Below are 14,770 nucleotides of genomic sequence, written 5' to 3' on the forward strand. Positions count from 1 at the left end.
TATTGTAGTCATGCTTTATAGCTTACTGCTGCTGAAGGAAGCAGTTCTCACATTCCTAGACTGCTCTTGCTAATGTTCTGGGCCCTTTCTTGTGTCAGAAAAAACATTTACACAGCTGCAGGGAGTCTGATCAATAACAAATTCACTCCTCTCCTCCTGCCAACTTTAACTCCATTCCCCGAACAAGTGCATAAATACGGTGCCAGCTCAGGCACATAGTGAGGGGGAAGTATAGCAATGAGGAAAGGTAAGACTGTCTTCTTTCTGCAATTCTCATATTGCGACCTGATGCAGAACAAAAAATCCATTTCTCAGACATTTTAAAATCATTAGATCACCCTAATATGTAAACCAGCAGTTAAAAAACCACAAAAAACATTACATCACACAGAGTACTTATGTTAATGGATGCAGAGGTATCTAATGCATGGAAGTTCAAAATTATAAAAAGCAAATCTTACAGCTCAACTCTTATTTCTGATATGTAAAAGTTAGACTGTGCATAAGACACATAAAACATAGAACAGAAATCTGGTTTACTGCGTCCATGATGTCAACAACCACTCAATACAGCTTATTTGTCGATAGGGACAGTAACGCCATGAAGGATAAACTTCCTAATGGAAATTAGGACATGGACTTCATATTGTTAATGGACTTTTGGACTAATGGACACTTAATGGAGTTCATGCAGTTTAATGTCTTAAAAAGGGTGCTGAAGCACTGTTTCAGAGCTTCCCCTATTTCACAAAAGAATGAAGAACAAGAGGGAAACTACTGGTTGAATGGCAAATATAAGAAGTTCAATGCATGAGGTTTAAGTCCACTGGAACACAATTTACTGTGTTCACATGATTCCTAAAAGGGGCAAAAACGCAATGCCGCAAAGGCAGACCAGGTAACTCAGATGGTATCTTAATTTTCATCTGAAGTTTTCACTGTGAGTTCAGCTACATTTTATTCACCTACTTGAGACTGTTACTTGAGAACACCACAAATAATGTTCCGGTTGCTGTCAAAATCAAGAATTAAATTTGGGAATATGAATTATCTATTAAGACGTGTGCTATAATCGAATACATGGCAGTGGTTTGGCAAAGAAGAGATATTTGAGAATGAACAGCTTGTGGAGGGAATGGAAGGTGCTTGCCAGCTTAGGGCTCAGCAATGTACATGCTGCCAACAAGAGCGTGTATTTTAGCTTACATGTTAAACCAAACATAACCAAAATTGACAGAAGATGCTATAGTAGTTTTGGCTTTCTATTCTGAAGTTTGTTTTATCCAGAAATGACATTATTTAACTTGCAAATAAAAATTTGAGCTGCTGTACAGTGCTCTTCTCTGAAAAAATGGATTTATAAAAACATTACTTATCTTCGTCTGGATTTATATAAAAAAATGAGGATAGAGTTTTTCAAATTAATTTCTATCTAAGTAGGAATATCAAATCTGGAGGTTACAAACACTGTATGGCTTGCTCCCTACATGCTTCTTCTCCCTTTCTTTGTGAGCCTATTTTCACAAGGGAACAAGAGAAATTAGGTACTTCTGTGTTTATTATGATTAGTCATGCTTCTTGGCATATGTTATTGTATTTTGCATTTAATGAACAAGCATTTATGATGTGAATATCCTAGGGAAGGAATAGATTTGTATACAAATTCTGAGAGATAGAACATGATTAACTATTTTATTTTATATTTTAAAATCTGAAATCTTTCTGTCATAAGCACACAAAACAGAACCTTATCAGGAAGGATTTTTCCAATTTTCTCCCTTTGGGTGTGGTACATCTTTATTTGTTGATCTGTGATTTTCAAGAAAAAAAATCCACACTGCAGAAAGCAATAGATTAAAAAAAATGTAACTATGGTAGCTGTTTCTCAGCATAATTTCCTTATAGCAACATCAGAGTGATGCTGGTTACACACAGAGATTTATTAAAAAGCAATGTCATACCTGTAGACATGCAGGAGCTCTGCCCTGGGGTTTATTCACATCAACAGCCACAAGCTGCCAACCTCCAGCAGCATCTTCGTGAAACATCTTGAAAGGGAAGACTGTTGTCAGAAATGTTTTGTGTGGCAATAAAGAAAAGTGAGATCTAATACATTCCCCTTAAGGACCAGCATGCATTTTCATGATAGCTAGTTTAAAATAACAGAGGAATGATTCTTTCTGCTACAGAAAAAAAAAAAGTAACATGCTTTTTCCAACAATTGTCTGAATTTTACTCAGATAACATCAAACACAATGTGTCTCTATTAGTCCTAATATAGGAAACAATTCAGTTAATCTCTGACCAGCAGCACTAGATAGTGGTACCTGTTCAGAATCATTTCCTTTCTAAGGTAAGCTTATCCTAAGAAAAAAAAAGTACATTGTGACCACATAAATAAGCTTTATGATGCGTTTGGTAAGCTTTTTTACTGGCAAAATTATTTTACTGCAAGGACCACTTCATTTTTGATGCATTGACGCATATCAAGAGTAGCTGGACAGTCCTTATGTATAATTTCACATAGATTAAAATTCCTGTAAATAGCTGAATGTTTCCAAGCTCTAATAATGGCAATGGAAAAGGCTCTCTTGACCACAGTGGTATTCACATTTTATCAATAGCCTCTGGAAGAGTAGACATAGGCATTCTGTTTTGTTGGGTTTTTTCCTCAGAAATTAGGACACAAAAGGATGCAGACTGCTGGACATAAGGAACAGTGAGACACCACACCTGAAAGTAATTAACACTGTCCTTGAAAATGTCCTTGAGAGAAAATGAATGGTTCTAGCATTTTGAGTTGCCACCTGCATATACTATGTAATGAAGTGTGGCAAAGTTCCCACCTCACTCCCATCTTTTCCTTGACATCCAGGACTCAAGAGTCACCTCAAGAACTCAGCCCCTGGAGGGTGGTTGAAGCCTAAAAGTCATCCTGAGAGAACTGCTCATTAGACTGGAGACAGTGTCACACAAATATGGTTGTAATTCTTCGAAGTCTTTATTTAGCATCTCTGCACTGGGAAGAGTTGCCAGCTAAGATCAGCACAGTTACTCCTCTTTTTACCATGCTTTACATTGCTAAAGTGCTTAGTGCTTTAGAAGAGCCTTCTTTTATGCTTTTCTAGAGACCCTTTCCTAGACTTCAACTCCTGGACACCCATTTTCTTTTCTATAGGAATAAGTTTGGAGAACAGCTCAGTAATGTAAGAAGTGGGAAAAATAAGACATAGATCTAAAGGCTACTTCATGCACAAAACAAGCATGGGTTTTAACTTTTGTCTGGTGCTTCAAACAAGAAGTCCTGCAAGATATTTTTTGTCCTTCTTAATACAGAAAAAGATAAATAATTTTTTCAGTTTGGTAAGCTGGACTTTCTTGATATTCCATTATGCCACTGACTCGAGGAACGAAGCAGCCATTTAAACCATTTGCTTCTCTGCAGCTAGCAAGCTATTTTTAATTTGTGTGATGCAGATTATATTCAACATATTCATGTTCTTTGGCATCATGACATTATTTTGGATATTTTATATTTTTTAATGTTGGCTGCTTCTTGTGTTTCCCTACACTGAACTCTCTGTTCCATTCTCTAGTTCAGAGTATGCTGGATAAGCCTATATGGCTCAGAATTTGTCCTATGAACATTAAGTTCCTCAGGTTAAGCATATGTCACGTAGAAAAGTCCTTTTTTTTTAGACTTTAAATTGATATCACAAAGTCTGCTTTGACACAGATATGTATACAGAGTAAAAATTATTGCCACAAAGGCTATTTGAAGCAAAAAATGTAGCAGCCGGCAGAAAAGGACTAGATTTACAGACGGATTACAGGAATAGAAAAAAAAGAATATAAAAATATTCAATAATTAATTTTGAAAACTTAAATCCTTTGGCTTGGGAAAATAAATAATCTCCAGCTACATGGTTAGAAAAAATTCCCTTGTGGGTATGTTTCGCATATCTGTCTTTCTAAGAGCTTTTTGCAGGCAATTGGTGCTGGTTCTTCTCAGAGATGGCAAACTGCACTACCCTGGAAAAGCCTGGTCATTTACCCATTTGGGACACATGATCAGATTGCTAAAATAATGAGTGAGAAAATTTAAATCTAAACCCAGTATCTCTTCTTTTTCATACTGGGTTCTTTCCCGCTACTCAGCCCACCCTTTCTATCACAGTTTCTTCTTACTAATTATTTTTGTTCAGGGTCTCACTTTCTGCCCCAGCTGTTAGCATGGCTCTTTCCTTGCCCTACAAGCTATTCTTCCTTGGTCTCAACACACCCTTCTCAGTTCTAGGACCAGCTTCCCCAAACACTTCAGCTACCCTCTGACCCCTCTTCTTCCAGCTACTTTGGGATTTCATCTCTTATTTCTTAGCACAGAAAGTGATATCCAATAGCAACCCTGATTTCAAACTCACCAATGACATGATAAAAAAGCATTATCATGCTTTGTTAAAAAGAATACAAGCACAGCAATAGCATATCTAGCCACATAGAGAACTGTATTATGGTCTTTATTATTCCTTCCTAAGAAAGACTAGCTAGATAATGCAACCAAGAATTAAAATTTTTATGAAAATTCATGTATCAGATTTAGAATATAGGTACCAACATGCAAAGTTAAATATATAATATAAGACAAAAATTTTTTGCTTATTATTAATTCATAACTAAACCAAATCAAGTCCTCAAAGAAATCTCAGCATCTCAAGTGCTTCACCTGGGTGGTGGCAGTTGAAGTAGTACTGCTCCTGGACCCCCACATCTGCTGGAACTGCACTCTAATTTCTGCAAACGTTTCAATGATGACTGCAATAAAAACATTCTGTAAAAGAAAAAGAAAGAATGGCTGACACAAAGCTCAGCAAGCAGAAAAGAGAAGAATTTAATTCTAATATGATCTATGTTTCAGACCAATTTAAAAAGACATATTTTTCAGTACCTTAACAAGCCAGGCCAGAAAGAAAATTAAGGTGATGAAATAGAAATATGAACGCCATCGGGGAAAACTGTCAATTGCTCGGTACATAAGGAACACCCAGCCTTCCTGAGAAGCCGCTTCATAAACAGTAAATATGCTTGTGCCTGTCAGAGGAAAAAATGAAAATGTTTGGCATTAAACCTCCCTGAAAGTTTTCAGTATCAGCAAACAAACTTTTATCTATCCTATTTTTGTTTTTTCTAAAGGGTGTCAGCTCTCCTCTCCTCCTTCAAAGTTTTTCAGGTGCATTTCCACATTTATTCCTTATGCAATTGAATATTAATTGGTTCTGTATCAGATCAGACTGACTCCCTTCCCTCCCTGGACAGACACATACAATCCCTTAGAAGAGTTCACTGGCAGTATGCAAATGCCTCCAAAGGCAGAATTTGTCCCATCATTCGCATTCAGCAGCATCCCTGAGAAAAGGCAGATTTAACAAGGATCAACATTCAGTAGATTAAAGAAATCACTTTTAATATCAGCAACACTGAGCAAGCAGCACTACACGAAGAAGGTGCCTGACACTAGCAAGCACAGTAAGCATCTACAGCAAGCTACTGAACTGTTTTGAAATTCAGGTAGTAGATGCATTAACATACACATGTTGCCTTTAAAAAGCATTTTTAAGTTGAACTCGCTATATCACTCTTGAGGGGGTGAAGAGAAGATGAAAGGAAAATGTTGAGAGACCTTTTTGTGCAGAAACCACTTTCGAATAACAGCTATAAAGCTACTAATTTTAAACATAAAGTCGAAACTCAATCTAATGTCTGAGTGTTAATATACTTTACGCAGCTTGGCCTTCCTCCTTATCTCTGCAATGAAAGCTTCAAAATATAGACCAGTTATGGTTTGTAAGTCATTCTTGTTTAAAGTAATTTTTTGTTCCAAGAAGAAACACAATTAAACTGCGAAATTAAACTGTGAAATTTCACAAACTGCTGTGAAATCACAGAATTGTCCTACAGCCACCCACCAGCTCTGCTCCACTACTGCTTCGTTTCATGAAATGTCTTTGATAAAAGAGAGGGAGCATGAGGAGCACTGCCCTTAGCAAAACACAGCAGCTGCTAGCAACATAAAGATAGAAAGCTGACTATCTGATCATTTCCACAGAGAAAAAAGTGGTTCTGGGCAGAAATTCCAGCATCTAAGAATTTCCTAAAAAATCCCAGCAGCCTATAAGAAGCTCTGTGCTACTACTTTCTTGCTGAATTTGTAACATTTATATCCTTTTGTCTGCTAACAGGGATGGGATGAACCTAGAACCAGTTTTGTCTCGGTGTGTCCCTTCTGCAGATAAATCTTCACTGATGAGAGGAGAGAGGGAAAAATTGAATTTTTTCTGTATAACACCTACTTTTCATAGGTAGATTTCAAATGGTTAAGATGGGCATGGTGGGTAGAAAAACTGTTAGGTTTTTCAGTGTTTGTATTCCTTGTTTTTTACTGCATATGGTTCTCAGGACCAAGGGAAAGAAATGAAAATAAAAGGAAAGGGGAAGCATTCAAGCATAGAAAACAAAACCTTTTCTATTTCTTTAGAAGAAAAAGTGGTCTCTATCAATACTGAAATATTCATCAGTGATTACTTCATGGGTATTTTACATTTCAAAAATTCAAAAAGTAATGGTTCAATTGTCTAATAATATACTGTTGCTGAACTGATTAAATTATTGAACAAAACAGTGCTGTTGAGGACAGGCAGAGATTAGGGAAAAAAAAAAGAATCTATTAAAAGTTGCTGGCTAGGAAACTGTCATTAGTCATTACCAACGGGAAAGTCACAGTGAAGATTAGTAAAATAGAGGGGATGTCATGCAAAGTATTTATAACACATCACTGGGCCATCTGCCACAGTAAAGCAATACTGTGAATGGACAAAAATGCACAATTAACCCAATTAAAATTAGCTTGCCTGTGACAATAGAATAAAAATGTCTCTATAGTGTATAACTGGTAGAGGTACTCTTAAGGCTGTTAGAAAGCAATCCCTCTTAAGAGTATACATTCTTGCTTAATGTATGTGACTAGAATGGAATAAAACTTTCATTACTGATGCCAGGAACCATGCTGTTCACCGTCTCTTGGAAATCCTCTTTCATACAGAATAAGGGATGCAGAACAAGGGATGCAACACCATAAAATGTTTTGCCTTGAAAAAGAAGAGTTATTCTTAGTTAACATCTACCTTACTGCATATTTTTGCTCTTCTGTTTTTTTTTCTGATTATTTCTTTAATTTTGGACTACATCTTCCTAAAGCCAATGAGTAAGTTATTAAAAGACTCTCCTCTCACAGCAACATACTCTGTTTTTCTCACCATGTTCAAAAGCCATATGGAGGGTAAGAAAAAATCAAAATTTTAAGTGATGGTAGGATACATCCCAAAAAAACCAGACATGGGAATGCTGCCATAAATGAAACCTAACATATGCCCCTCAGATCAAGTGGCAAATTTATTGTCTTCCACAGGTGTCTGTATTCTATCAAGGTGTCTTTTCCTACTAGTTCAAAGGGCTTACGTAATGACAGTGTAGTGCTAAGAGTCTCGTGGTTAGGGCATATGAGAACACAGATCACTCAGCATCAGGAATATGGGTGTCACAGGCAATAAGGACTTGAAATCCTGCAGGGCCTGGCTATTCAATACACAACAGAATGCAGTCACCTCTCGTCAAAATTCCTGAGCATTAGGATCATCATTTATGCAATGTAACTGCAGGCATCAGTGAGACTTTTCAGCCATGAAAAAGCTTTGAATTATGAAGACAGTTTAACACATGGTTGTTATGACACCGCTCATCTGCTTCAGCATGTTGGCATGGGCAGCTTGCTGAATTTGAGATATAAAAATATCTGGCAAATATTTATGATAATTTTCCTGTTTATTTCAGTAAATGGTTAAACCTTGAAAGCATTCAATATTAATTTGGGAGGAACTTTCTGTGTTTTGTTTGAACTTGTCTAATAAGTTCCATTTTGATGTTATAATTAAATAATTCCTTTAAACACAAACTCATTGTGTTTAAAGGAATTGTTTAATTATAACCACTTCTCAGTAGGAAACCACTTCTCAGTAGAAATTAAAACTCAGTAAATCAATATCATAATCTGTATCAATTTCAAATGACTTCTTTTATCTAAGCAAGAAACACTTCTACCTTTGGAAATGTTTTACAGCCATACATGGTTAATATCAAAAAGAAAATAAAAGAAGTTCAGAAAATTAAGTATTTAGTGAAATACTGGGAAAGAGATTGAATCTTGCTCACTTTACATGACATTTTCACTAGCTCCATACCGTATAGAAGACAAGACAGCAATCAGAGACAAACTGTACACTTACTGATATTGTATGTTTAGTATATGGGGATTCAGCACCAGAATGCAGAGGGCTTATTTCTTCTTTAATACAAGTGCCTTTCAGATCTAGAAGATGGGAATATTAGTCTGAAGGGGCGTGGAGAAAAGAATTGCTTTAACACCTAAATAACTGTAATAAAAGAAAATTCTGATGGTATCCATGCCTAATCAGGAAGCAAGGTAACCTGGCTCTTCCATGCTCTACAGATGAGTAGATTACCAGGGAAACAAAAAGAATTAGAAGAGCCAGGGAAAAAAGTGATGATTTTTCTTAGGGGAGTAAAATCATCATTCCTGCCAAAACCCTATCTTTTAAGTTACTAAGGAATATAGAAAGTGTGTATTTTTTAAAAACATAGGGACTCAAAGTCAACAGAAAAATAGTATTACTATGCAGGGATGGTCTTTAATCTACTGTATTTTATATTTATGCACATTCTGTAAATACACAGGATTTTCTGCTTGTTTCTGAGACTCTGTCACCACCATGCTCAGTGACATCATCTCCTTCTATAACCAGCTCATTCTGCAAATGGACATTATGAGAAAAGGAGTGCACTGAATAAGGCTGTAGTTTTATAATAGCAGAATTAAAGGACGAGAGCTAAAAAATCACATGAAAATTCACTAAGTCGGGAAACAGAAACCTTTCCTCCTAAGTCAATGATGCATTCTTGCTTCTTGATTCAAAATCCCATATAATCTGAGGAAGAGAATGCATGGTGCTGAGGAGTTGTCTTTAATTAATTAATATCATGTAGCTATTACGTGTTACGTGTAGCTATTCCAAGTGAGATGAAAAAACTGAAAACAAAGTTTAGCTATGCATTAACACCAGCAATTTCTGCATGTGTAAGCTATGTTTATAGACTACTTTGGCTTACCATGTTAGGATTTTCTCAGTTTTCTTGTGACTGCTGTGAAGCAGCTGAGAAAGAAAATCTACAGGAGCGCCACTTTAGGTATAAAAAACCCCAACAAAACAAACAAACAAAAAAAACCAAACAAAAGTTTTCTTTTTTAAATTTCTTCTTTTTCTTTTTAATCAGGAATTATTCAGGCAAGCAAAAATCCATGCGTTGTTATTAAAAGGGTAAACCACTACCCACTGCCACGCATGAAACGCCCCGGCTGCCAGGCAGTGCCGCGCTCCTGTCCCTTGCTTTACAGCAGCCGCTAGATGGGGGTCGAGCTCCTCGGGCACCTCTGGAACATCAGCCGGCGGCGGCGGCGGAGCGTCCACCCCGGAGAGCACAGACCGTGTCAACCTCTCGCCGCGCCAGCTAAAGGATTGATCCTCCTATTTGCCGGCAAAGCTAAGCCGCCTTCTGGCAGGTGCTGCTGTCTAATTTCACTCTGTCGTGCCGCACGCTGAAAGGCAGCCTTCCTTAACACGGCTCTGTGAGTGATTGTCCATAAAGCAATGACCTCTGCCTCAGCTATGGAAATGTTATCATGCCTGTTTCTGTCCCTGCTTCCCTTCACTCATAAAATCACAAAGCTGCATGTTTCTTCGGGGCATGGGTATTTCAATTGACCAGTCAAGTTTTAATATATCTTTCAGTATTAAGGTAATTGTAAAACAGTGCATGTGGTCAGGGTTTTCCAAGTGTTTTACACTATTGTTTCAGTGAAACTACAAAGGACAAAAAATTGTCCAGAAATGCAAGGACAAAGTTGTTAACACCTCTGGGAAGCAGCTGGCAGGCAGGACTGAAATCAACTAATCCTGAATGGCTTAATGGGGTTGCTTGCCCCTGAGTGAGCAACCTATTCTACTTTCCCAAACCAACTCTCACCAGCCAGTCTGCCAACCAGCAAAAATTAGGAGGAAAAGAAAAAAAAAACCCAAAACATGCCAGTGCTCTACTCTTCTGTTGAAACCTCAAGCCCCAGTGCTATTTTCCTGTTACTTAGCTGATGAAAAACTGATTTACAACAGCAGAAAAAATCCACACTGCCAGTCTGAACACAGTCTTTTAATCCTTGCTAAGCATAGCGACTTAAAATATACAGTAGTGATGTGTCACTGATTCTTCATTTTGAAAATCTATTTGCTTATGAGAAGATGAAGGTTTTATGTGTGAGAAAAGACTATAAACAGAGACTGTACAGATAAAAGCACAAATATGGAGATAAAGAACATTGCAAATATAAGTTCTAGGATCAATGCAATCTGATCTACAGACCTAATAAAAAGACAGAAAATGACAGAATTCACAGAATCACTAGGTTGGAAGAGACCTTCAAGATCATTGAGTCCAACCCATGCCCCAACACCTCAACTAAACCAGTCAACTTCTGGAAAAAAATGGACTTGTCTACACTGTTTGCAAGTATTTTAGAAATGTGTTCAATATTCAGAAGTAAGCTTATCAATATGAATGTAGCAATGCTGGCCACATGTATTGACTGCACAGGGTTAAATAGGAGCGTGTTCTGGGCAAAGAAGTCCATGCTTCATCGTACCAATAATGTCTTACATGGGATAGTACTTAATAGTAGTACTTAACAGATACTACTGATGTAATATTTTATGCTTTCAAAAGAGAACTCTGCTTCACATTTTTGAAGTCCAAGGTGTAAAGAAAGATTAACATTCTGCAGAATGACTTTATGTGCGCTTTGTTTATGGACATTTAGCCAGAATAGCATTTATATCTGCTTTTCTTTAGTAATTTTTTGATTAAAATAGCTATAGATTCACAAATAACAAATAGGGATCCAAAATTTCAACAGAGCTCATAAGCTGACTCTATATGCAGAAATACTGTCTGCTTTTTCTTTTTGGCAATTAGACAGCTGTAGGACAAATGTCTGGCTGTCATATAATCACTTTTGTGAGTGTGAGGAGGCAACTTTACAAATTTAGTGGCAGCTGATGAGAATCAAGTAAATGTTGAGCTGTAGCACACACAGCTAGCTGGAAACTCTGCAGCACAGTCAAGCCTCCCACCACTTCTTCACTCTAGAGAGTATTCTTAAGGACACAACTTTTCTCAGATCTCTGGAGTCTCATCTTCAACAGAGTGGGCAGAGCTTCGGACTGAAGCCTAGAAGTAGGACACTGGCATAGCTGTGCTTTTCCTTACCAAACTGTAAAAATACTCTTCAGATCTAGAAACCAAGAATACACAAATCCCTAGGCCTTGGCTTTAAGAGTGATGAATGCTGTGAAGATGGGCCAGCCACCACCTCAGTCTTTCCAATGAAATGCCTCTGATTTCAAGTACAGTCATAGTGGAGTCAATGCCTGTTACAGTAAATGTTATGACAAAACTGTATAACATAAAATAGTTTAATGGAGGAATCTCTGTAATTTAATGATTTATTCCTTTGAAAATGAACCATCTTTTTACTGGCCTGTTACTTCTTCTTTTAAAATGCATTACACATGTAGACACATTTATGGAGTAAAAGTGGCAGCCCAGAAATCAAAATTTAGAAATTCCCCCAAATTGTTACGTTTCAGATATTATGTATTTGGACTGCCATTCAGCCAAATGCTGGGAATGACTATTAAAAACAAGGTAGTGATGGATTACTTTGTTAGAGAGAAAACAAAGTATGCAAATCTTCTTTGACATAAAGCATGCTAATTCAGCACTGAATTTTATACACTGTTAATCAAAGCTATTCACTTGTTGCATTAGCTTTTCGAATAGTGACAGAGCAATCTAATTCGTTTTAAGCACAATCATGAAACAGCAAAGCTGCTTGGTCTTAAAGCAATTGCAGTTTCATTTGGTTCCTCTGGGCATCACCTGTGAATTTGTCATGGTTTGAGAGGAAGTGAGTTTTTGAGAGGTGGTGGTGGTCAAACCAATAGGTGCTCAGATGTGGATATTGGCACCTGGTTTGACCACTGAGGATATGGATACGCCTCTGAGAACACAGGGGTTAAAGCGAGGAGCTCCCAGGGGAACTCTTGGTTCCGGTGGATGGAGGAGTCAGACCTCCCCTGCCCAGCTTCGGGCTGGGCGGGGGAGGCGAAGCCACGAGGCCGAGGGAGGTAGGCCGGAGCCTTGGGCAAGGAAGGGAGGCAATGGCTTGGACAAGAGTGAGTCCCCCAAAGATTATGGAAGGGTGGAAGAACTCGGAGAGGCACCGGGCAGCCCCCCTTCCTCAGGAGAGAGAGAGAAAGAGAGAGGTGCCAGTGCTATCCTGAAACTTGATAGCACCTGCCTGGCCGAGGAAGAGAAGGGGGGGGGGCAACAAGGGAAGAGTGCCCGGCGCGGAGCCAGCGTGGGAGTTCGGGATGAGCAGAGACTGTGATTTTAACCCTTCTGTGGGATGATGGAAACCTTGCAAATGCTGATCCTCCGGGAGTTGAAGGAGGAGAGAGACAGATAAGAGGAAATACGCAAGTGTGATGAAAGCTGTGAAGGTTGAAGAACGACTGAGAGAAGTTGAGGAAAAAATCCTAGGTGGAGGAGATGATGGAGTGGCCTTTGGCTGGACTTTTCTTGTATGGCCATGGACAGAACCTTTCCTGTAATACAGAGACTGCATTTTAGGAGGAGGTGGTGGCTTGGTGCCAAAGGAGCGATGTGAGTGGAGACGACAGGCGATGAGGTGATGGTGAGACCCCTCGGCCCCAGGGGGTGAAATATTGGGGGGGACTGGTGTCCCGAAAAGGTGAGAGACTGTCGTTTTCTCCTGGAACTGGGCAAGGCATCCTTGAAAGGGGAAACCCTAAAAGCAGCTCTGGTCCATGTGCAGTGGTGAGAGCACTGAACATGGAAGGAAGAAGTCACGAAGGTGGTTGCTGAGTGACGGGGAAACACAGCTGGACTCGGCTGTGTTTCCAGGGGAAACCTGTGGCGCAAGGGGGCTCCTCTCTCCTTGATGAAATGAGAGGTGATTGTCAGAAGGGTGGAGATGGACTGAGTTGATTATTTGAAGGGTGATGGACTGGATAAAGATCTAAGGTTTTGTGTTATTCTGTGAGAAATTGAGTGGGGGGAGGAGAAATGTTTGAAAGGTTTCCATTTTGCTCTGTGTGTTAATTTTATTGTAGTTATATGATAATAAAGTTTTTTTCCTTGTTTACAAGTGGAGGCCTGCTTTGCTCTGTCTCTGATCGCATCTCACAGCAGACACCAGGGAGAATGGGTTTTCATGGGGGCACTGGCATTGGGCCAGCGCCGAACCATGACAGAATTGTAGGTGCTTCTCTTAAAATGAAGAAGTCAGCGCCTTTCTCTTGAATGGATAACATTTTCAAAAGCAGATGCATGAGATTTTACCACAATCAGTGGAAAAACTGCTGTCATCTTAAATAACATGCTTTTAAAAATCCCCCCCAAAAAAATCCCAATTTGATTTGCTTCAGCTATAGTGCACATCTGAGCAAGATTTTATTCTTGTATTCAAGTTTTACCAAAGGGCAACAGTAGAAAATCCCAACTAACAAGACCTGCTAAGCATTCAATGAACATAAGACAGTAACAGCACTTAGATCAATGCATTTCTCTAAGAAAAAATAACAGACAGTAAAGCTGGTTAAGTAGACATTATAAAAACCAATACATGTTAGAAATCTCATTAGCCTCCACACATCTGAATAACAGCAGCAAATATACAGTGTCAAATGCCTCTTAACAGACTAATCCAACTGAAGAGACAATAACTTCCCCTCTGAAATGGAAGGAAGGAGCTCTATGATTGACTGTTTCAAGAAAACCCAAATGAAACTCATTCAATGACTTGTTTATCTATTACTAACTACTCCCTGGTGCCTTTTACATGCCACTAGAAGGAAAATAATTCATCTACTTTGTTGATGTGAGGGACTGGTTTGCCCACTATCCTAATATATGCAGTTAGAAATAGTGTGGAGACACAGACATGTGATTTAGTGAGCTGATAGCACACTGAATCCCACAGCACCTTTATGAGATAAGCATATTATCCTGGTTCAGAGATGGATGTATTAAGTTAGGGACTCTGAGACTCTCCTCAAGCAGTGACACAATCAATGTCTAAGATGAAATGATCTTAAAGATTTCTGATTTGATTTTAAAAGAGCTGGGTGTCAAAAGAGAAAGAACCTGTTTGTTTTTTTTTTTAATAAAAAAAACCCAAAACCATACATGGATGTCAGCAAAAAGCCATCAACTTTTTTTTCCTTTCCTTTGGAAAACAAAATACTAAATTGGAAAGAAAACCTATTCTTGTAATGCCTGACTTCTTTTATTCTGAACTGTCTTAAAGAAAGTATTTGCATGACCAAAAATCTACTGAATATCAAAAGAATTCTTGGAAGACTAGCACTAATGGACTAAAGCAGCTGGCAGGTTTATTATTAGATGAAAATCAAAACCTTTGGCAAGAAAACTGTATAAACTGCCAGGTATTTCTTGGGAGAGAGAATTTTCAAAGTTTTAATACACTCTAAACCTTGTTTTCAGTATT

At 38.4% G+C, this 14,770-nt stretch overlaps 1 protein-coding gene across 7 annotated transcripts in view; it reads right to left on the reverse strand.

The window, feature by feature from the left end:
• NALCN (sodium leak channel, non-selective) overlaps positions 1 to 14,770 on the reverse strand; it is a 238,764-nt gene that overhangs the window by 144,464 nt on the left and 79,530 nt on the right. For all 7 annotated transcript variants that reach the window (XM_038129675.1, XM_038129695.1, XM_038129686.1 and 4 more), the window contains 3 exons: positions 4,946 to 5,088; positions 4,724 to 4,828; positions 1,962 to 2,048 (listed from right to left, as the gene is read on the reverse strand). In XM_038129675.1, the coding sequence (XP_037985603.1) occupies positions 1,962 to 2,048; positions 4,724 to 4,828; positions 4,946 to 5,088 (335 nt within the window). The remainder of the gene's footprint in view (positions 1 to 1,961; positions 2,049 to 4,723; positions 4,829 to 4,945; positions 5,089 to 14,770) is intronic.

This window comes from Motacilla alba, chromosome 1 (genome assembly GCF_015832195.1).
Source record: "Motacilla alba alba isolate MOTALB_02 chromosome 1, Motacilla_alba_V1.0_pri, whole genome shotgun sequence".
Taxonomy (NCBI): domain Eukaryota; kingdom Metazoa; phylum Chordata; class Aves; order Passeriformes; family Motacillidae; genus Motacilla; species Motacilla alba.